The sequence below is a fragment of the Gymnoscopelus microlampas genome (assembly GCF_963454915.1).
Source record: "Gymnoscopelus microlampas genome assembly, contig: SCAFFOLD_64, whole genome shotgun sequence".
Taxonomy (NCBI): domain Eukaryota; kingdom Metazoa; phylum Chordata; class Actinopteri; order Myctophiformes; family Myctophidae; genus Gymnoscopelus; species Gymnoscopelus microlampas.
Window position 1 is genome coordinate 143,281 of NW_028155631.1, and position 22,989 is coordinate 166,269.

The window sequence follows — 22,989 nt, forward strand, 5'->3', positions numbered from 1 at the left end:
CATTTGTGTTAATCAGTCACTGATGACTGATTAACACTTTTCACTCTAACTTTAACTGTCGACTGTACCGGAACGGACCCTTACGGGTCCTTTTGGTTACGTTTGTCCCCTTGTCAGAGTTACAAATGGATAAATTAACGCTGATGCTTTTACTGTGTGCGTGAAATCGCCCTGGAATCTGGAACAAGCCCCCCCCGCCCCCCCCGTCCATAAAAAAAATAGGACGTTTTTGTTCTCATTGTTATTTCATTAGGAGCCAAATTATCTTTGAGAGAATAATTTATCGCCAGGGCCTCCTTTTATCTCCACACACGCGCTCACACACACACACACACACACCTCCACACACCCCCCCCCCCATTCTGATGCAAGTCTCCGCTCCTGGTGGGCAACGTTGTCATGAGGAACTGGAGTGTATGTGTGTGTTTGTGTCATCAGTGGTAATTTAACTCTTTAAGTGTGCTAAATGTTTTTACTTGGAGCCCCCACTTCTTAAGTTGCGTTCCTCCCACCACCACAAGATAAAGTGTCTTTCTAGTCGCTCACTTTGGTTGCGCTCGGTCAGCGTCGGTAAACGCCAGTCGAACGTCGTTTTCCAACTGGAGCGGAGACGGCGAGGCGACGTGAACGCTTAGTTTGCGTCGGCCCGTCCGCCTCTTCCGCACCGCTCACATGGATTAAAGGAGGGTACGGCTCAGTCGTCACGACTTAGTTCCATCATTTGGACTGTGGTTCGAGACCCCCAGCGGGGTCCCCAAATGATCGTTGGGGGGGGGGGGGGGTCTCCAGATGATTTGTTTTCTCACTCAACAGCAAACAAGCCAACCTACAGTATTAAGTGTATTTTGTGTATCTTTACATTTTAAGGATTTTAAGACCTTTTTAATGTCTCTTAAATGAAATACTAATAAGACCAATACTGCGTCAAAAGTAATCAACAAGCTATACTATTAAAAAAATGTAAACATTGGCTAAATTGTCAAATATTACCAAGCAAGTGCCAAATATTGCTCACAACGCCTCGCATTGTGAGGCGTTGTGACGTTTTGGTGAGGTTTTGGTGTCAAATGTAATCCCCCTCCTGTGTGTGTGTGTGTGTGTGTGTGTGTGTGTGTGTGCGCGTTTGTGCGTGCCAACCCAGGTGGGCTGTGTCCTCTGTGATGACCCGGCAGAACCAGATCCCAACTGAAGATGGCAGCAGAGTCACCCTGGCCCTCATCCCACTGTGGGACATGTGCAACCACACTAATGGACTGGTGTGTACACACACGTGCACGTAGACACACACAGACACACACACAGACACACACACACACACAGACACACACACGTGTTACCACAATGATGGACTGGTTAGTACACACATACAACTAACCGCACTAACGGACGTTAGTCAAGTGATTTCTCTAAATGTTTTATATCAAGGGCCCTCAGATTAATCTACACTGTACATTTATTTTACTTTTTAAATGTTTGATTTTGACATACATTTTAATTTTACATTCAATTGAATGTAAATTTAATCTACAGTTAATTTAACTCTTGAGAATGTTCAAATGGACCCAGATTAACACTCAATTTGGGTCACTCTCAGAGGTCACTCTCGGAGGTACAAACCTGTACGGGTCCATTTGGTTACTAACTTATCAATGATTTTGCTGGGGACCCCTGGAATCCCCTCAAGGACCCCCCCCCCCACCAAACTAACACCAGTGGGATAGTTTGCATGTGGACACACACACACAGTAATTGAAAACAATACATGATCCAACTAATAGATTTCAGAATATAAGTCTCTTTGGACGGATTCTCCAGAGGTTGTGTTTGCTTTTTATGTTTTTATTGCTTTGATTGTGTTCAGTGACTGATTGCAACAGAGCAATATTACGGCTGTTCGTCGCAAAGCACATTTAGCCACGCAAATGAGATTGGTGTTTGTGGAAAGCCGGCGACTATGAAAGAGTAAGTCATTAAGACACCACAATTGAAATGTTTTTTTTTGTTACGTAGTCCCTTTGGTGTGACTATAAATGAAAAAAGGCCTTTTCAAACCCCTGGATGTATCGTTATTATTTGTATTTTATATTTATTTTTATCTCTACGCGACCGTTGGATTGTATCGTCGGTTGTCAGTTTGAAACCTTGTATGTCCAAAACCATTACTTTTCAGAAAATGGGGGAAACAAGAACCTGTGTTCCAATGGATCTAATGTAGTTATTATTTAGTCATAGCTCTTGTTAATACTTTTCATTGGTTCAATATTTATAAAACCCACAGACAGACTTGACCACTTGCACACAAAATGTAATCATTAAAATCGCAAAAGTAGCCGATCTACAAGCTTGCGTTGCATCGCGTTGCGAGCTTGATGATCAGCTATTTTTGTGTGACACTGCAGTATGATGAATTGGAAAAGAAAAAGAAAACACAAAAAGTTGAAATATGGAGATACAAGGCTTCTGCCCGACAGCAACAATATTCTGAAGGGTATTGACAAAATGGTCATATTCAGTTGTTGAAAAATGTACAAGCTCTCCATGCTATTGGATTGAAAGCTGTTAACACCAATCGTTATGGTACCATAACACATTTAGAGGAGCAGAGTATGGTTTTTGACGTGTGTGTGTGTCCTTTGTCACTCTCACTTTGATAAGATTGCATTCCTCAAAACCATTATTATTTTCTATATATATCTTGTTTCGTAATTGAGATATCGGGCCTATTAGTGATGGGTTATTGAAGTCTGATGCCTCTCAGAGCATCGCACAAAACGTATCACACTTCATCAAAATGCTGTGTTGGGGTTCTAACTTCAAGGTCCATTGCGCCATAGGCTAACGGTCCGAATCCTTAACGGTTCCTATATCTAAGAAAACTATATGATTTTGGCCTTTATTTACATTTTGTATAAACACAAATAATTCAATCATACATACAGTATTGCATACATATTATTGTAGTTGTAGAGTTATTGTAATTGTATAGCAGACATACCAGCTCTGACAGTGTGATAACCCGTGTCCCTCAGATCACCACAGGCTAACCTGTCTCACTCTCTTGTGTCCCTCAGATCACCACAGGCTAACCCGTCTCACTCTCTTGTGTCCCTCAGATCACCACAGGCTACAACTTGGAGGACGACCGGTGTGAATGCGTAGCCCTGCAGGACTACAAGGAGAACGATCAGGTGAGGCAAGGGTTAATCGAACTGATCGATTTAATTGATTATGAAAAATGAGGCTGCCTGTCTGGGTTGTATTTTGGAGAGTCGCGTAGCCAGACAACTATTACACAATCTCCGAATGCTACATGTGAGTCTGGAACTACACATACCAAACGCAGAGAACAGAAGCTTTCATCTGTCCCGTAATTTCCGTACACTGAAATACATTTTAAAATATCTTTACGTTTTATTTTTGAATTTCCATTTCTGCTAAGCAGCAAAACAGATAAAAATAATGGAAAAAATAGCAACACAACTAATCAAGAAAGTCAAATCAAGAACAATATTTTTGGGGCAGGATCTCGTTTATCAATAAGAATGCACTGAGGTGTCATTATGCATTGCACCTCATGGTACCCAAGCACCTCAATGTCTCTAAAAATGTAAACTACAGATCTCTCAAAACAAACTAATCAGACTCTCCTACTAGACCTCACTCCCACTCCTCACCTTAACCCCAGCTCACTTGGCTCCCCTACGCTGGGATGGCTCAAGGTAGAGGACCGAGTACAGCAACCTGCAATGGGCCTGGTCTTTGAGATCAGTGCGGCTCAGTGCCCATGTATCTTGTCAAAGTACTTCACTAGAGTGAGAAACGCCCTCGGGCACTACAGCAGAGGGAGCTCCACTGATCTTGTACCCCCCCTCGCCCCCCCCCCCCCCCCCCCCCTTTGTAGAACACTCTCGTATGATGACGTACATAAACGGTAACGTAAAAAGTTGAAATATGGAGATGCAAGGTTTTCTGCCCGACAGTGACGATATTTCTAGTTACCGTTCTAGTTATCGTGCTCAACGTGAACAGCTCTTTATTCTCTCTCTCTCTCGCTCTCTCTCTCTCTCTCTCTTTACTTTTGGTACTTTAAGTACATTTTGATACCAATACTTTTGTACTTTTACTCAAGTAAATTTAGAATTCCGGACTTTTACTTGTAACAGAGTGCTTCTACATTGCAGTATTGATCATTTTACTTAAGTAAAACATTTGAGTTATTTTTCCACCACTGACTTCCTCTCCGTACTTGTGGGGTTTCCATATCTCTCTGTGCACGTGGCACACTGAGCTCTTATCGGCCCTGCGTTCGTTTTGATATCGCCAGCTGAGCGCTTCACATTGTGGAGGGAGCCACGGAGATGTGGTCAGCCGGGAGAAAAGGAAACAGAAAATGTGTTAGAGAGAGTGGATATGTGTGTGTGTGTGTGTGTGTGTGTATTACTATACTTGCGAGGACCAAGTATAGTAGAATTTGAAGAAATATACATTGTGAGGACCGTTTTCCTGGTCCTCACAAGACAAATGGTTGTTTTAGAGTTAAAAAAACATTTTTTAGAGATACGTTATTGATATACGGGAGATACGGGATTGGAATTAGAGTTCAACATGATTTATACTTAGTTGCGCCCCAGTGTCATGCACCGAAAAATAGCTGATCTGTAAGCTCACAACGCGTCGCAGCGCGACGCGTTGTGGGCTTGTAGATCTGCTGTTTTTCGGCTTTAGGCTTACGGTTAAAAATGGCAATTATTATTTTTAAATGGCATTCATAACATGGCTGTCCTAAAGTGTTGATGTCCTCACAAATACAGTAATACAAACGTGTGTGTGTGTGTGTGTGTCTGTGTGTGTGACTAATATTTATAAGGACCAAACGTCTCCACAAGTGTAGCAGAATGTGAGACATTATTTGTGAGGACCATTGTCCGGGTCCTCGCAAAAGAAAACTTGCGAAACGTTGTTTCATGGTTGAAAAATGTGACACAGAGATACGTTTACACTTAGAAAACGATTCAGGTTGAGTTTTAAGATCAGGATTAGACATTTAGCGTTTTAGGTTTAGGGATTGGAATAAGAGTTAAACACAATTTAAATGTCGTATAACAAAGTGAACGATTGTGTCACTAGTCTGCTGCACTTATCATGCCTGTTTTTATACTCAGTTACAGCTGTTTTCAGCTTCAGAGTTGGTGTTCAATCCGGGAACGCATCTGTGTCATTTTAGATTTCTTTGGCTATTCAAAAATAGCAGATATACAAGCTCGTAGCACGGAAAAATCTTGTTGTGCAATTCTTTGAATATATATATATATATATCTTTTTAAGTGAACATTTGTAATATATGTTGTTCCAAGGACCCCCCAAATGTTGGCTTTAAAATATATATATATTCAAAGATTTGCACCAATTAAAAAAAAGTAATCTAAAATAACACAGAGCTGCGTTCCCGGATTTCATGGGTTAAAAATGGCAAAAAAAAACAACTAAACAAAAATACTCTGCTAAATTCTGCATCCTCAAACTTTCATGTCCTCACCACACGTATAGCAATTCAAATGTGAGAGAGAGAGAGAGAGAGAGAGAGAGAGAGAGAGAGAGAGAGAGAGAGAGAGAGAGAGAGAGAGAGAGAGAGAGAGAGAGAGAGAGAGAGAGAGAGAGAGAGAGAGAGAGAGAGAGAGAGAGAGAGAGAGAGAGAGAGAGAGAGAGAGAGAGAGAGAGAGAGAGAGAGAGAGAGAGAGAGAGTTCTCTGTCCGCCCGCAGCACCTCTCACTCCTTCACTCTCCGTTTCCATGCCTCCTCCTCACCCCTCCTCCCCCTTCCATGTCCTTTCTTTAGAATAGGAATTATTTGATAAGATTCAGAAGGACAGAGAGGTGCAGGCGAGAGAGAGAGCGCTTGAAGGGGCTGGGGGGGGTGGAGGTGGTTTTACAGTGTGCGTATATATAAGACCAGGAGGGTGGATGGAACATTGGTAGAGAGAGACCCCAACCCCAGCACTCCCCTCCCCTCCCCACCCCACCTATGGGTGGGTGCACCCCCCCCCACCCCCCCCTGCCTGGCCGATGGCATTCTGCATACAACCTTCGAAGCGGTGGTGTAAAGTAACTAAGTACATGTACTCTATTTAATTAAATATATATATATTCACATGCATTTGAGTACTTTTACTTTTGTACTGTAAGTATATTCTGATGCCAATACTTAACCCATTAAGACCTGGAACTGTGTCATTTTTAGATTTGAGCTAAAAAGCATTATTTTACACTTTGGGCTATTCAAAAATAGCAGATCTACAGGCTCGTAGCGCGGCACCGAGTGCCGCGCTACGAGCCTGTAGATCTGCTATTTTTGAAAATTCGTGAAAATGTGTGCAAATCTTTGAATATATATATTATTTTTAAAGCGAACATTTTTGACTCAAATCTTTGCTTCTGGGGGGTCCCTGGAACAAAATATTTTGATGGGGGTCCGCGGCCAAATACATGTCATTTTGGGGGTCCTTGACATGAAAAAGATTGAGCACCACTGATATAGAAACATACGTTTTTCAGAATACTGTTGAGATTTAGGAGACATGTAGAATCGGCTTCACGTCTCAATGGGTAGTACTTAATTACTCATGTTGCATTTTAAAGACGGGCCTTTTTTACTTGTCGCAGAGTATCGGTGGTACCGATTCCACCACTGCATCAAAGCTATACGTTTATCACTCCGTCTGTTTGCCTCTCTTCCCGGATCCGTATTTTCCTCTCCTTCTCTCTCTTCTCGTCATCCTCCGCTATCTGTAAAGAAACGGTAATAATAACGTGTCAGAGAGGGATTACGTGAGCGGCGTGTGGATCCACTGATGTGGGGGATACCCCCTTCCACTCCTCACTTTGTCACTCACAATCAAATGCAAGTCCTCTGTGTGTCCACATTCATATGATGTTTGAGTGCACACTCGGATGCACTGGTGTGAAGTCATTAAGTACATTTACTCAAGAACAGTACTTTACTGGAGTATTTCAATTTTTTTGTACTTTTACTTCTTTAAATAAAAAAAAATAGCAGATCTACAAGGCGTGGCACTCGGTGCCGCACTATGAGCTTGTATATCTGCTATTTTTGAATAGCCAAAGAAATCTTAAAATAACACACATGATGCTTAAAAACGGTTTGCAATGGAGTGGTTGCAGGAACACAGACCCTTTCAGTTACAGGGTCCATTTGGTTCCATTTGTACACTCTCAGAGTTATATAAACCCTGATGATTTTACAGAGTAGATTAGGAGTGCCAGATATTTAATAAAAAAAGTTAGTTCACCCCCAAAATGTCATTTTCTTTCTATCAAAATTACTCACCCTATTAAGCCTTGAATTCACGGCCTCCTCTTTACTTCAATTCATGAAATATTGAAATATTGCATCAGGAATGCGACAAACAAAACAAACAAACGTCTCCATGGTGACGTGTGTGTGTGTGTGTGTGTGTGTGTGTGTGTGTGTGTGTGTGTGTTTCTACTTGTCCTTGTGAGGACCAAATGTCCCCACCAGTATAGTAGAATGTGATAAAAAGATTTTTAGAGATAGGTTTACAATTAGAAAAAGATTCTGGGTAGGTTTAGGATCAGACATTTAGAAGTTAGGTTCAGGGATTAGAGATAGAGTCATGCCTGATTTACGCTATAGTTGTGCGCACCAGAAAATCTGAGTGTGCCTATTTACAAGCTCACAACGCTTTGCAGAGTGACACGTTGTGGGCTTGTAGATCTGCTATTTTTTGGCTTTAGGCTCAATAAAATGGCACTCATAAAATCGCTTTCTTAAAATGTCCTAACATGAATCTAATACAAACCCGTCTGTGTGTGTGTGTGTGTGTGTGTGTGTGTGTGTGCCCGCCCGCCCTCTCCCCCTCAGATCTACATCTTCTACGGCACACGCTCCAACGCCGAGTTCGTCATCCACAACGGCTTCTTCTTCCAGGACAACGCCCACGACAGGGTGAAGATCAAGCTGGGCGTCAGCAAGAGCGAGCGGCTCTACGCCATGAAGGCCGAGGTGCTGGCGCGCGCCGGCATCGCCGCGTAAGTTAAACACAGAATCAGAATCGTCGACTTTAAAAGGTAGCTCTCCACCAAACAGACTACTACAGACTGGCAGTCGGTTGGAAGGTGTGGGGAAACAAAGAAAAAAAAAGAATACACCTGAAAGTGAGAGCCGACACCGACAGACGGCTACGGCGCTAAAAATCGCCTATGGCTTTTTGAGCTGTAGTAATATTTATATGCCATACGCGCCATATTCAGGCTAAATAAATGTACCGCATTTTAGAAAGGTTCCCTATATCAGCCAACCAGAGAGCTCTATCTCTTCTCCACCAGCCCGCTGCTACCCGGCGGTCGAAGAAAGCCGACCGCATAAGACCGAGCTTGCTCAATCGGCTTTCGACGCTTCCCTACAACTTCCAACCCTAACGCGACAGTGTACCCACCGGCCGTTCAACAGCAGATTTTCGGCAACGGTCGCTTTCCAACGCTTACCGACGTCGGTGCGGTGGAGCACTACCTTAAATAGTCACATCACATGGTTTACAGTTTGGATTCGAACCCCCTACCTTCGCGGTGGTCGGCAGGCACTTTACCGCTGCGCCACCCGAGTGTGCCGAGAATCACTACTCTAAACTTTTTTCTCATTATAGTCCATGTGCGCCAGCTTGTTTTTCCCCTACCCCAGTAAATATTTCAAACAATTAGCTCCCCCCTTTGGCGTAATTGAAAGACATAATATAAATGTTTCAGCAGGTCTCTCTCTCTTTTGTGTCGTCCCCCCCTCCCCCCAACGAGTATCAATTTACCATCCGCCCGACGCTTTCATCACCACGCAAGCTTAATCATTTTATCATTAGCCCCCTTAATATTATGCAGCATTCTTCTCTCTCGCCGGCATTTTTAATCAGAAGGCCCTTTTAATCTCTTATTGATGACAAGTCTAAATCTCAACAGTGGAAATTAAATGAAAACAATCGGCGTTGTTTGCCAGGGTGCTCCATTATACCCTGACATATATGGTGATGTATCATTCTCCAAGTGGTGGGAAGAAGTACTCTGATTCTTTTTCTTTCTTTTTTACTTGAATAAAAGTATCAATACCACAACATAAAAAATACTTCAAAATGTGGTTAAAATACAGTCGCTGAAAATAGCAGATCTACAAGATCAAGTGTAGAGGGGAAAACGGAGAGGGCCTGGTATAGACCCCTGGCGGACCCCAGTCAACAAAGTATATAGAAGTGGTTAAGTGTCTTGCTCAGGAGCACTTAGACACTTAGTCTAGGCAAGCAATACTCCTTTTACCTGAAGTAGCCCATGTACATGTTGTACACGTTGGAGTCTCAGCCTCAGCTCACATTTTCTCACACGCCCGCCATACTGGCAAAGCGTGGCGCAAAGCTCGGCCAGGCAGTTAAGCCGGCGGGTCGGGGTTGGCCAATCAGGGAAGCCGGTGCCCGCACCCCTCCCAAACACGCGGAGATTCTGTGCGTCCTCCGCAGACCCGCGGACAGACAAATGCTAGATATTCGTGTTTTTTCGGTTCTCTGAAACAATTTGAACGATCACTGCACACCTCCAGGTTATATGTGACACACACACCAAGTTTGAGGCTGTTCGGTCGGACAGCGCCCGAGTTATGCCCGGGGCAGTCAGACAAACAAATAGACACACGGGTATTGTGAATTAATATCGATACATATTCACAGACCCCATATACTGAGATCAATGGAAGTAAATACACAAGACGGTGCCATTTTGTCTGAGCTCAACCTTTTCTTTTAAAGAGTTAAGTTGAGCTCAGCTGGATGCTCTGTTACTGAAGCAATGGACAGCGGGATAATTCAATAGCAGCACTGGGGGAACAGGCCCCCTATAATGCATTTCTGTGGTGTAATAATGTCGACCCTGTCCTAGCGACTGCCACATCGATCAATTTGCTGAAGTACAGAAAAATATTGTCCTCCTCCTCCCCCCCCCAAAAAAAAATTACCTCGGCCCGGAACGTTATGAAGAAATGCCATTTTGACGCCGGAACGCATTCTGCTGAGTCTTGAGCTCATTCTGTGGGCGACAACTTCATGTTCCCTGTCATTCTGTTCACCTCGTCAATCCAAATAAATATATAAATCGATAAATGGAACGGGGCAGAGTGACTGGCCACTGTTGCTGCGGGAATAAACCAAGGGAGGAAAAAAAAGACCAAACATAATTGACTGATATAGTATTCCTATTTACTGGGACAATATGGTGTTAATGAACAAGGCTCTAGCGTGGCACAACGCTTTTTGTTGGCTCAACACAACGCTGCCTCGCAATTGATCTTACATGTACACCTTGACAATTGTAGGCTATTGTTTTTCAAATATATATGTATTGCCGCTGTCAAATGGAAACCTTGTATGTCCAAAACTGTGACTTTTCAGGACCTGGAAAAAAGAACCTGTGTTCCCATGAATAGTCACATGTTCTTGTTAATAATTCATTGGTTAAATATTTATAAAACCAACACACACACTTGAACATTTTCACTTTAACGTTTTTTCAAAAATAGCAAAAAATAACTATAGGTTACTGGACGTAACCCCGGTTTTATGATAATATAAGCGAGATGTCTCGCTATGGGAGAGCGCCCTCCGGCGTGATCACACAGAAGTACACCTTCATAAACTTCCAGACAATTCTATTGGCTGGACTGACCTTCCTCTGACTGGAGGTCCCGCCCTCATCCTATATCAGTCAGTGGAGGGTCATTTTCCCTAATTCAAGATAACCTTTCTCTTCTCGTTCGTAAACAAGAAGGGTGTCTTTCGAGACATCTCGCTTATATTATCATAAAACCGGGGTTACGTCCAGTAACCTATAGTTTTATTTCAAATATTTCACTCGATGTCTCGCTATGGGAGATATAATACACTCCCTGATTGTTATCTCGAAGTCCAGAGTAACCAGCCTAGGGGCATGATCCCCGTGTCTGGAGGCTACACTAAGGACCGTACTGTATGCGCCACAGGGGCTGCAGTTACGTCCAAACTGTAGAACCTGGCAAATGTCAAGGCCTAACCCAACATGCCACACTGCAGACATCTCAGATGGAGACCCCCCCGAAGAGGGCCCATGATGTCGCTATTTCCCTTGTAGAATGTGCCCACAGTCCCACTGGGGCAGCATCCCACCACTGTAATAGGCTAACTGAATAGCCTCTAAAATCCAGTGGGAAAGTGTCTGTTATGCAATGGGCTAGTCCACTATCCGTGGAGCCCATGACACAAATAGCTGATCTGACTTTCTCAAAGCCTTAGATCTGCCAATGCACATTTCCAAAGCCCGAACCGGACAAAGGCAATGTAACCTTTCATCCTCTCATGAGGCGAAAGGAGGCGGATGAAAACGCATTAAAAGGTCACAAGGACACTTGGTACCAAGGGGTTCTTTAGCCCACACCCAGGTCTGGGTCTGACAACCACCCTTGTAGTCCCTTCCTTGAACTGTGTACACTCCCCGTGTACTGACAGTCCATGAAGATCACTGAGCTCTACAGTAGTCACTGAAGCCATCAGTAACACAGTCTTGATTGACAGTTGTTCTGTCAATCTGACACAGAGGCTCGGGAAGAGACGTTTGGTCCCTTCATGAACCGACAAATCAGGCAGTGCTGACCCACCGTCTCGGCCTCAAGCAATACGGCAGGCTGAGATAGCCTCCAAGTAGACTTTTATTGTGGAAAAAGCTCTGCCCTTATCCACTAAGTCCTGCAGAAGGACTTAATGGACATGGGTTTGGAACGGCACAGTGCGAGACGCCTATATAGGGTGCGATTTCTCGCACCTCATCTCAAACCGTTCTGGAGTAACCCCTCTGTACTCAGATTCATCCCCTCATGGGCTGAGCCCAGAGAGTCAGATGTTCTGGTCACAAATTAACTCGTCCCCTACTAGCGTTAGCATGTTTCTGCGTAACGGAAGTAGCCACGAGCGGTCGTACAGGACAGGTTCGACTGACACCCAGTGACCCCATTCTGGGGCCACCAGTATCACCATCAGCCCCTGGTCCCTCACTCTCATGAGTGTGGGAGCCAACAGGGACAGCGGAGGAAAACGTAAAAAGAGTTCCGAGCCATTTGTGCACTAGTGCATTTCGACCCAGAGGCACCACACCCTCCACTGAGAAGAACAACGGACATCCCGTGTCTTCCAGTGAGGCAAAAGATCCACCAGGGGGGCGATCAAACGATCCCAGACCCGTCCTGGTATCTCCGGGTGCAGAGACCAGTCGTCTTGAGAGGAATCACAGATTCCTCCAGCGACACAGCGCTGTCACACATTCCTTTGTGACCATTGACCAACACACGACCGCAACTGCCCAGCCGTCTTAGCGATACGGCTGAGGCCATCATACCTGTCATTCTCATGCACATTTTGAAGGAGACCCTCCGGCCCGTGCAAAATTGTGCCAGGCAGGACAAAAAGGACTGATCCTTTTCAGTGGCGGGCTGGCTTTGAACAATAGTGAGTTCAGAGTCCTGCCTGTGAAATTCGCTGTTTGTGCAGGCACCAACACACAGTTGATCCTGAAAACTTGATTTCAGTAGGTGAGACACCACTTTCTGAGTATGCTGCCTTGCCGCTGATCCTTGAGTCGGCTTGTAGCAGCCCATCATCTTATGTAAGACGCTATGCGAGTGCCTTCTCTCCTCAGAGGGCCAATCGCAACCTGTGTGAATTCGACAAATACTCTGGGCTGAGGACGTTACAAACGGTAGCACCGTGTATTCGTAATTTTAACCTCAGAACCCTAACAACAGAGATTTCTGTGTGGTGGGTAAAAAGAGCATAAAAATAGGCGTCTTTCAGGTCTATCGATGTGAACCAGTCTCTCTGACGCACCATGCGGAGAGACGGATTTGATAACATCCTGAATTTGAACGCCATTAGATACTGATTGAGGGCTCTTAGGTCCAGTATCGGACGCAGCCCCCCCCCTTCTTTTTTGACCAGGAATAGCACGAGTAGAGCCGCTGTTAGCTTGGTCTCTGGGTATTTCCTGTACAGTTCGTCTTCTTAACAGGGAGAATTATCTTCCTGTAAAAAATCGCCCGCCTGTCCCCTGCTTAAGGGAAGATCGCTTCCACTAGCCTGGGGAGGTCTCGAGGCGAACTGTAGTATACATCCCTGGATATAGAGTGCAGCACCTACTGTGGTGTGTTGCACCTTATCCATTCCAAATATCATACAGTGGGGTTCCTACAACACTGGTTAGGCTCGATTGTGGTGCCGTGGCGCCATATAGTGGTTGAACAGAGTCGACCGTGAGCCGTTCCCTTGGGGACAGGGCGTAATCGTCCTCTCTTCATGGCGAGTATTCGCCCCGCTACCCTGAAGTGTCTGTGAGACCTCTGTGGTAGCGAGCGTGTGTCCCTTATGTTCTGGTTTTGTCCTGTTTCATTTCTTTTCGCCGTGCCCCTGAAATTCAGGCTGTAACGGTTTGAATTTTATTGGAGAAACAGGTAGAGAGGGTTCAATTTCTAATAACCACTCTGATGTCTTGCCAAGGAGACATCTTGGTCATAGTATCAGCGAACCTGGGTTACAGTCGTAACTCATGTTTATACTTACACAACATTATCCACATAATGTATAGTGTGTAAAGTCATTCTCCTTTCCATCGGGCGGTGGAGCGTGTTCGCCCCGCCCGGTCACCAGAACTCCAGGACCACCAGAGAGAGAGGGGGAGGCAGTGTCCACCGTCTCCTCCTGACATAGTCCCAGCCATGTCCCTCTCCTTTCTGTATTTCACTCTTGTAGAGTAGCTACCCGAGGCCTGCCTCTGGCTGGCTAGGGTGCTCCTCCTGGCCTGTAAACTGCAAGCAAGAACGCCTGCCATTTAGGCGACGCGTGCTTCGCAATGGATTTGGGCTCTCGTGTCAGAGCCGTGGCTTGTGACGTGAGGTGTGTGGCAACCCCTTCTTCCACGGGTAGCGGAAGAGTAGGGCTCAGCCCAGGACACGTCAACTGTTGCCCCAGTGCTGGTTGCCAACAGGAGTAGGCATTAAAACCGTTCTCTCATACTGGCTGCGGCTTGTGGCTATAGGCTACGCCGCTGGCAACTCGAGGTCGAGTATGAGTCGTGGGGAGAGGCTCGTTTTACTGGCCAGTCGCCTGCTCAATGACCTGGTTATAGGGGACATATTCTGTACCCCGGAGTAACTTTTGGGCCTCGTCCGTGTCCTCTTCCTAACTTGGTGTAGAAGGGACTGGAAATGTTTGGCCCGCTTTTCTGACGAACCTAGGTTCGGTTAGTCCGCATGCCTATGCGGAACGGACCTTCCTCACACGGCCCTCGGGCTGCGTGGGTTGGTCCCAGGCAAATAACACATGAATTGTGTTCGTCGTGACCCGACATTCTATTCCCGCAGACCCCGCACTCTTTCGAGGGACAGGGGTCCCTTCGTTGCTGGACTGCAGCGGTCATTGTTCACAACACGCGTGGAGCCTGTTTGTGGCAAGGTCTGTAAACAGGGGAGTCGTGTATGGGAGAAAAACGTTCTAAGCTTTTATTGTCCCAGAGAAACAACACGATGTCGGTGTTAGCGTGTAGCTAACTGTAGCCTGCCCAGCTGGTAGTTTATGATGCTAGCTGGTGGCTTGCAGAGCTGAAAGAGAAACACTAGGAGCGTTTAACGCTAGTGTGTTTGCTCGGTTTTAGCTCGTGGCTACGAGGCCACTTTAGAGACGAAAACACGATGTGGAGCAGTGATGCTGTCATGTTTTTACTCTGTGATAGCACGTCGTGTGCAAAGCGTGTTGCTAGTGGGAGCTCTAAGCTTACCGATGGCAACGTGCTAAGCAAGCCGGTAGCATATTATGCTAGCTGGCGGCGTACAGGGCTGTCTCAGAAGGAATACAGTAGGAGCGTACTACGCTGGTGTTTGCCCGGTGTTTAGCTCGTGGCTAAAACCACCTCTGGGAGAAAACACGATGTGAAGCAGGTTATGCTGTCGTGTTTACTCTGTGTCAGCACGCAGTGTGTAACGTGTTGCTGGTAGGAGCTTGTTAAGCTTCACCGATGGCAACGCACTAAGCTAGCTGGTAGCGTATTAAGCTGGTCAGAGAAAAGACACATTTAAGAGTGTAAACGCTGGTGTGTTTGTTCAGTGTTTTAGCTCTTGGCTAAGAACCACCTCGGAGAAAAACCACAATGTACAACAGGGACGCTGTCGTGTTTGCTATAGCTTGCCAAACGTGTTGTTAGTGGGAGTTTATTAAGCTCACTGGTGACAACATGCTAAAAACTAGCTGGTATCTTATGGCGCTAGCTGGTGGCGTGCAGAGCTGACCCGGAGAAAGCACACTAAGAGTGGACGACGCTGGTGTGTTTACTCAGTGTTAGCTTGTGGGTGAGAAGTCACCCTGGAGAAAAAACACGATGTTAAGATGTCGTGTTTACCCTGTGTTAGCATGGTAGCCTGCAAGAAGTGTCGCTAGTGGGAGCTTGTTAAGCTCTCGGTGACGACATGCTACGCTAGCCGGTAGTATTATGATACTACCCGGTGGCGTCCCGCACTCTTTTCTGCGGGACCGGGGCTCTTGGACCCGGTCCTGCTCCTCAGAGTTGTTGAGGCCACGTTCACGTTAAGCGTTTTAAGCTTTAGGGAACAGAACAGGGAGGAGGGAAAAAACGAAAACACAGGGGTTGAGCGGACTATGCTCACATGTTTGTTTTTCCCTAGCTAGCTCGTGGCTAACTGTGGCTAGCAGTCTGTGGGGCTGAGGAGAGCTCAGGGCTCTCCCTCTGGCAACCTGCTGCTAGGCTTGAAAGAAACAAACACTGGGGCCGAGTATATTATACTGGCGTGTTGTTCTTTACAGCTAGCTCAGGGCTAGCTGTGGCTAGTAATCAGGGTGAGACTAGGGAGAGTGTATTAAACTCGTCCTTCGAATCACGATTACTATGTAAGCAGACTATGCTTTCTTTTTAGCTTATTAAGCTTGGCTATGGAACGTATTAATTCCTAGCAGGTTTTTGTAAAGAAAAGTCAACACCTACCATCAGTAGCGTCTCGCGGTCCGGGATATTATCCTGTCCTGTTGAGACTTTCGCCGTACTGACTTCATAAGGTGGACTGAGAAGGTGCTTCCTCGATCGCGAACGAGAAGAGAAACTGAATTAGGGAAAATGACCCTCCACTGACTGATATAGGATGAGGGCGGGACCTCCAGTCAGAGGAAGTTCAGTCCAGCCAATAGAATTGTCTGGAAGTTTATGAAGGTGTACTTCTGTGTGATCACGCCGGAGGGCGCTCTCCCATAGCGAGACATCGAGTGAAATATTTGAAATAAAACTGATCAAGCTCAATTATTTTCGCTAGTTTTGCCCAGCACTGTTGTAGGTTATTAATTGGCAAGAAAACAGCATCCTATCGGACCCTGTAATATGTGTGCTCATAAATATACATTACAGTTTCAGGTAGATTTGAGACTGATCCAAGTTGTGCTGTTTTCCTATACCCCCCCCCCCCCCCCCCCCCTCAGGTCCAGCATCTTTGCCCTGCACTGCAACGAACCTCCCATCTCAGCCCAGCTCCTAGCCTTTCTACGAGTTTTCTGCATGACCGAGGGTAAGACACACACACACACACGCACACGCACACGCACACACACACACACACGTGATATAGAGTCGGCTGTCGGGATATACTGTCAAAAATAGCAGATATACAAGCTCATACTGTAGCTATGAGCTTGTATATCTGCTATTTTAGAAAAAACTTTTTTTTTTACTAAAATATTTGCTTCTGGGGGAGGTCCCTGGAACAACATATTTTGAGATTGGGTTGTGCAGCCAAATACATGTCATTTTGGGGGCCCTTGACATGAAAAAGTTTGACAACCACTGATTATAGTTTTTTCAAAAAACTGTTAGGATTTAGAAGACATTTGCAGAATCCCCAGAAGCAAAGATTTGAGTTACAAATGCTTGCTTTAGAAATATATATATTCAAAGATTTGCACACATTTTCACGAAAAAAAAAAGAGTTTGCGGCGCTATGAACTTGTAGATCTGCAATGTTTTGTGTTTAGCCAAAGAAATCAAAAAATGACACGGATGCAAATGCACACACTGAGGTCTTTTGCCACCGGGTACATTCCCGAAGGATTCCCCCCCTCCCCCCCTCCTCCCATCCCCCTATATCACGGCCACAGACCCCGGCAAGACACTCAACGCCGGCACAAAAGCACGGCATGCTTCCCAGCCCCTTCCTCTCAGTACACACACCTCCAGAGACCTTCCTCAAGTGACTGCTTCCTTCCCCACATCCACCAGGAGAGAGAGGAGAGACGGGAGTGAATGAGATGGAGAAAGGAGGTGGAGGTGGATGAAGGGAAGCAACGCGGGGTGGGGCGGGGTTTGGAGGGAATGCGACAGCGAGGGCCTATCCGTTCCATAGGCGGTTAACCCATTAAGACCGGGAAAGCCATTTTTGATTTGAACCATTATCTTATACTTTGGCTGTTCGAAAATAGCAGATATACAAGCTCATAGCGCGGCACCGAGTGCCGCGCTATGAGCCTGTAGATCTGCTATTTATGGAAAATTATAAAAATGTGTGCAAATCTTTTGAATGTATTATTTTTCAAAGCGAACATTTTAACTGAAATCTTTGCTTCTGGGGGATTCTACAAATGATATGTATGTCTAAAATTATATGTATTTGGCCCGGGGACCCCATCTCAAAATATTTAGTTCCAGGGACCCCCAGAAGCAGAGATTTGAGTAAAAAAAAAAACATTTAAAAATATATATAGTCAAAGATTTGCACACATTTTCACGATTTCTCAAAAATAGCAGATCTACAAGCTCGTGGCTCGAAACTATTTTTGAATAGCCAAAGGATAAAATGATGGTTAGAGTGGTTACACAGATGCGTTCCCGGCGGTCTTAATGGCTTAATTGATCAAGGCAGCCCACCAGATGTGTGCGAGAAGCGATCCGCCTTGGGGCCCTGCAATATTCATCTGCATGTATGCAGAACGCCCGCCGGTGTCATAAAATCCCCCCCAAGCCTGCGCGTCGAGAGCAAGCAAGCAAGCAAGGCCACATCCTCCTCCTGGCGAAGGACTCATCCTCAGGACCCCGGCGCTTGTGATATATTATTCAAGTTTTTTTTTTTTTTTTTTGCGCTGCATGTTAATTTTTAAAATGCTCTCCTCCCCGCCCGCCCGCCCCCCCTCTCAACCCCTCTGGAAGGTGGAAAGGGAGCGGTAGGGGTGGGGGGGGTCGGTATCATAAAGAGCGAGCGAGGCTGTCTACATTTCTTAACAGATGTGACATGACGGAATGGTGTGCACACACACACACACACACACACACACACACCCAGGGCACCGGCGCTCAAGTCCCTTTTATCTCACTCGGTCCCCGTTTCATGTAACGTAGTTTGAGCCGTCGGCCCGATGGGGGGTGGGGGGGGGGGTGGTGTCCGTGGCGATAAAGGCCATTAATGACAATTAATCGATGTCTTGATCTCGACCAAAAAGGCTTAACCTTCTGTAGATCCATAACGGTCTATTCATACTTACTTACTTACTGCCCTTTATGCCGGCTGGCATGTAGGGCAGCAACAAAGGATCTCCACACCTGTCTGTTCTGGGCCAGCGTCCTCATAGAGCCCCAGGCCCTCCCTCCAAGTCTGTCCTACGCCAGGTGTTCTTGGGTCGGCCTCTTTTAACTCATTGAGTGCCAGAATTGCCAGAATTATTTCAGAACGATGTTGTCCCAATGCCAGCGTTTTTTTCACAGAAAACAAAAAGTGCTTAGGAAGCGAGATACAGCCTTTTTCAGTTCTAAGTTAAACAAGGAGTCGATGGAGCTGCAAATCTTCAGATGATGATATCTTGGGTTCTGAACATGTTTTTTGAAAAAACTTTTTTTTTTTTACTATTTTTTCAAAAACACGTCAAACACGTCATTGGCACGTTGAGCCATAGCGGTAAAAACACGTGAAACACGTTAATGGCACTCAATGAGTTAAGTTTACCGACTGGTGTCCAGTGAAGGGCAGTCTGGGCGATGTTGTCCCGCTCTCTACGGATTACATGTGTTCCTGTTTTACACAGGCTAAGAAGGTGTTGATTGGAGATGGTTTTGGGCCAGAATATGTGTTGTATTTTCCGTAGGTTTTTGGTGTGGAAGTCTATTCATATTGACCACTAAAGCCTGAGTAATGGTCATTACACACCAGGAGCGACTCGAATTAAAAAAAAAGTATTTTGATGACTGATGCCTCATTCAGCCTGATAGCGTGTTGCAGGTTCGAGTCTCGATCCCGACGGCCTTTGCCGCATGTCACTCCCCATCTCGCTCCCCATTTCCTGTCAACCTACTGTCCTATCAAACCTATTGGTTTGAAATGTCAACGACTTGATGAAAATGGACTGGGCATGACTTAAGTTGGTAAAGCAGTTAACCCATTAAAACCGGGAACGCATCTGTGTAACCACTTCGACCATTATTTTATACTTTGGCTGTTCAAAAATAGCAGATATACAAGCTCATAGCGCGGCACCGAGTGCCGCGCTATGAGCTTGTATATCTGCTATTTTTTTAACTATTTTTCGACCCGGATGTAAACAAACGATATCTCCGTGGGGAGATGAGTCTCTCCTCTTTCCACCAGAACAAAAAACATTGTAACTGCGATCGTCCGTTCTGTTGTTAGAGGCAGTTGAATATGGCTCGTTTTCACCAAAAAACGCAGTCTGGGAGAAGAAATTCAAGCTAGATTTGTTTTTCGACATTGGAGTGGACGGGGTTCTTTTTTTTTGGATGATGTAATTTCCGGTTCTATCGTTCTCTCGCAGTCAAGGCATCCTTCATAGGTTGGCAAAGAGTGCCCTCCAGCGTAATCACTAAAAACATTATTTATTTTTTTATGGACTCCTATATGCGTCCTTGGCAGGCAAATGTTGGATTTGAAAGGACGCATATATTGGAATATCTTTCGCCTCATTACACGCATGGGGGTCTCATAAAATCAAGAAGTGGTTCTCAAACTTTTTCATGTCAAGGACCCCCAAAATGATATGTATTTGGCCGCGGACCCCCATCTGAAAATATTTAGTTCCAGGGACCCCCAGAAGCAGAGATTTGAGTTAAAAATGTTTTTAAAAAATATATATATGTTCAAAGATTTGCACCCATTTTCATGTTTTTTTCAAAAAAAGCAGATCAACCAGCTCTCTTTTTTTTGGGCATAAAAGACATAGGCAGCCAGACAGACTGACAGACGGTTGCAAAGGGTACTCTGACAACGGCGTGTAATTCCCTATTTGCATCGTTAAGATTTTGAACAGTGGTTTAGAACGGTGGTTCTCAAAAATAGTAGATACACAAGCTCAGTAGGCTGGTGCCCAACGGGTATAAACCTGTATTTAATCAGTAGGCTGGTACCCAACGGGGTATTGTGGGTTATATGTCATGGGTCATGACATATAACCTTAGAACTCCATATATGGCGTTGGCTGATGCGTCTAACTCTGACATCAGGGAGCCCATATTTGGGCATGGCCGACCTGCTGGGCGGCCATATATGGATATACCGTAGCACAACGGGATGTCATAAGCAAACTGGCCAGCAGGATAAAAAGCACTGCAGCCTCAGAGAGAGTCCAGATTAAATCGACGCATCCCAAGAAATCACCAACAATCTCCGTTTTCCAAGACTCAACTCTTTACCACATAATCTCTTCAAGACTCTTTCGACCAAGATTCTATAACAGCTTTAGAATCAATCAAGCATTTTGTCTCTTATTTTATTTGGCTCTTGAGCTCTTCATTCTTCTCCAGAGCAGGAAACCAACAGGTTTCTACTTCAATTCACTGTTAACTGTCGTGTTCAAAATGTTTTCTTGGACGTTGCATCAGAAAAGATCACCAAAGCACTGTGGTCATGTTGCTGTAGCGGTGAGACACAAGCTGTACTACTTTGGAAGGAACAGGGACGAGAACAACGAGGATCAGATTGACGTTCATGTCTTCGACACAGTGTCTTTACGCTGGATGAAGTTTCCCCCAGTGACACCTAGAAGAGGAGAACGACCCCCTGAGGTTCCCTCTCTTTGTGGGGATACAGCTGTGCTGATAGAAGATATCATCTACATCTTTGGAGGGTTTAAATTCGGTAAAAGTGAGCCCTGCAACCTGCTTCATGCTTTTGATGTCGACACCCATAGATGGTTTAAACCACAGGTTTCAGGGACTGTTCCAGAGGGGAGGTGCGGCCACTCAACCTGTGTCTTGGGGAAGTTCATATATGTCTATGGAGGATTTCTGACTGAATGCACTTATGGAACGACTAATGACATCTACAATTTGGACACCACCACAATGGTCTGGTCTTTAATTAACACCAGAGGCACTCAGCCACCTGCTTCATACTGGCACTCTGCCACCGTCATCGGGACAAAGATGTTTGTTTTTGGGGGGCGGGGACGTGGCTACAACACCATCACAGTGTTTGACACAGAGACCAACAGCTGGCTGAACACACCTTCTTTAGAGCTTCTTCCAGGAAGACGCTGGGGTCATTCTGCCTTTGCCTACAATGGAGAGCTGTACATATGTGGTGGTGCAGGCATAGACCTAGACCTCAATTATCTGTGGAAATTCAGTCCAGAGAGCGTCTCCTGGAAGAGGGTTGAGCCTAAGGGGAAAGGGCCGACGTTTAGGATGTGCTGTTGCATGGTGGGAGATCGTATCATCCTCTTTGGAGGAATAAAAACAGCCGATGACCTGTACGTCTTAGACTTGAGTCCTAGTCTTAAGACGTTATGTAAGCTGGCAGTTATTCAGTACGGTCTGGAGCAGTCTGAACTCCCACACAACATCAGGTGGGAACTGGCAGCCATGACTACCAACAACTGAATAAACAAAGAGGAGCAAAAAAACGATCCCAAAATAAAACGAAGAAAACAAACCAAAACTAAGTGTGTGACCTGGCAGTGATGACTACCAACCATCCACAATAGAATTAAAATAAATACAATATAAAAAATAAAAAAAAAGACTACGGATATTGCACTATGACCATTTGACAGTGCAAAAGAATTATTGCTTGGATGCCTATAACATTAACGAGTGTCAACGAGCGTCAGCTGGACACAGACAAACACACCTGCCCTCTGCAGTGCTCTAATTTGAAAGCCCTTGAATATGAAGGAAAATGATTAAGGATTACTGTGATTATGGTAAACTCACATTTCACTTAACACTCCATACGGTAAGAACTCCTGTAACTTTCACTAGCACCCCCCAATAAAAAAATAAATAAAAGAATCTGTGATTTTTTTTTCCGTGAACCCCTTGGCTATGGGTCGCGGACCCCACCTAGGAGAACTGTGGGGTTAGGGGACAGCGCCATATGGTGAAAAACCACTGAAAACACAAAATCTCGTCAAACTCGGGCTCTGCCATTCTTAGCAGAATCTGACGAGAAATCTCGTCAGTGGCAGGCAAAGAGTTGAGAGGGAATCGCTAAGGAACCGGTATCGTTTAAAATCTTAAATCCTGTTTTGCACCCCCACTCTCTCTCTCTCCTCCAGAGGAGCTGAAGGACTACCTGGTGGGGGAGCGGGCCATCAATAAGATCTTCACCCTGGGGAACAGCGAGTTCCCCGTCAGCTGGGACAACGAGATCAAGCTGTGGACCTTCCTGGAGACGCGGGCCGCGCTGCTCCTCAAGACCTACAAGACCACAATAGAGGTCAGACCCGTGGATTCAAGTGCTCAGTCGCTAGGACTGATTTCAGTACATTTTGTATAAGATTTAAGAGTATTAGAATTGCTTAACCACTTAAAACCCCTGTAGTCTTAGAGAACTGGACCGGAGTTACACCTGCACCAAAAATAGCCGATCTACAAGCTTACAATGTGTCACTATTGCGACGCAGTCTGAGCTTGT

At 45.4% G+C, this 22,989-nt stretch overlaps 1 protein-coding gene across 1 annotated transcript in view; it reads left to right on the plus strand.

Moving 5' to 3' along the window:
* The window catches only part of LOC311041355 (actin-histidine N-methyltransferase-like), a 72,144-nt gene that overhangs the window by 44,717 nt on the left and 4,438 nt on the right, over nucleotides 1–22,989 (plus strand). Inside the window, exons 8-12 of the mRNA XM_084086267.1 lie at nucleotides 1,142–1,256; nucleotides 3,114–3,188; nucleotides 7,900–8,066; nucleotides 16,562–16,647; nucleotides 22,631–22,791. Coding sequence (XP_083942393.1) covers nucleotides 1,142–1,256; nucleotides 3,114–3,188; nucleotides 7,900–8,066; nucleotides 16,562–16,647; nucleotides 22,631–22,791 — 604 coding nt within the window. The remainder of the gene's footprint in view (nucleotides 1–1,141; nucleotides 1,257–3,113; nucleotides 3,189–7,899; nucleotides 8,067–16,561; nucleotides 16,648–22,630; nucleotides 22,792–22,989) is intronic.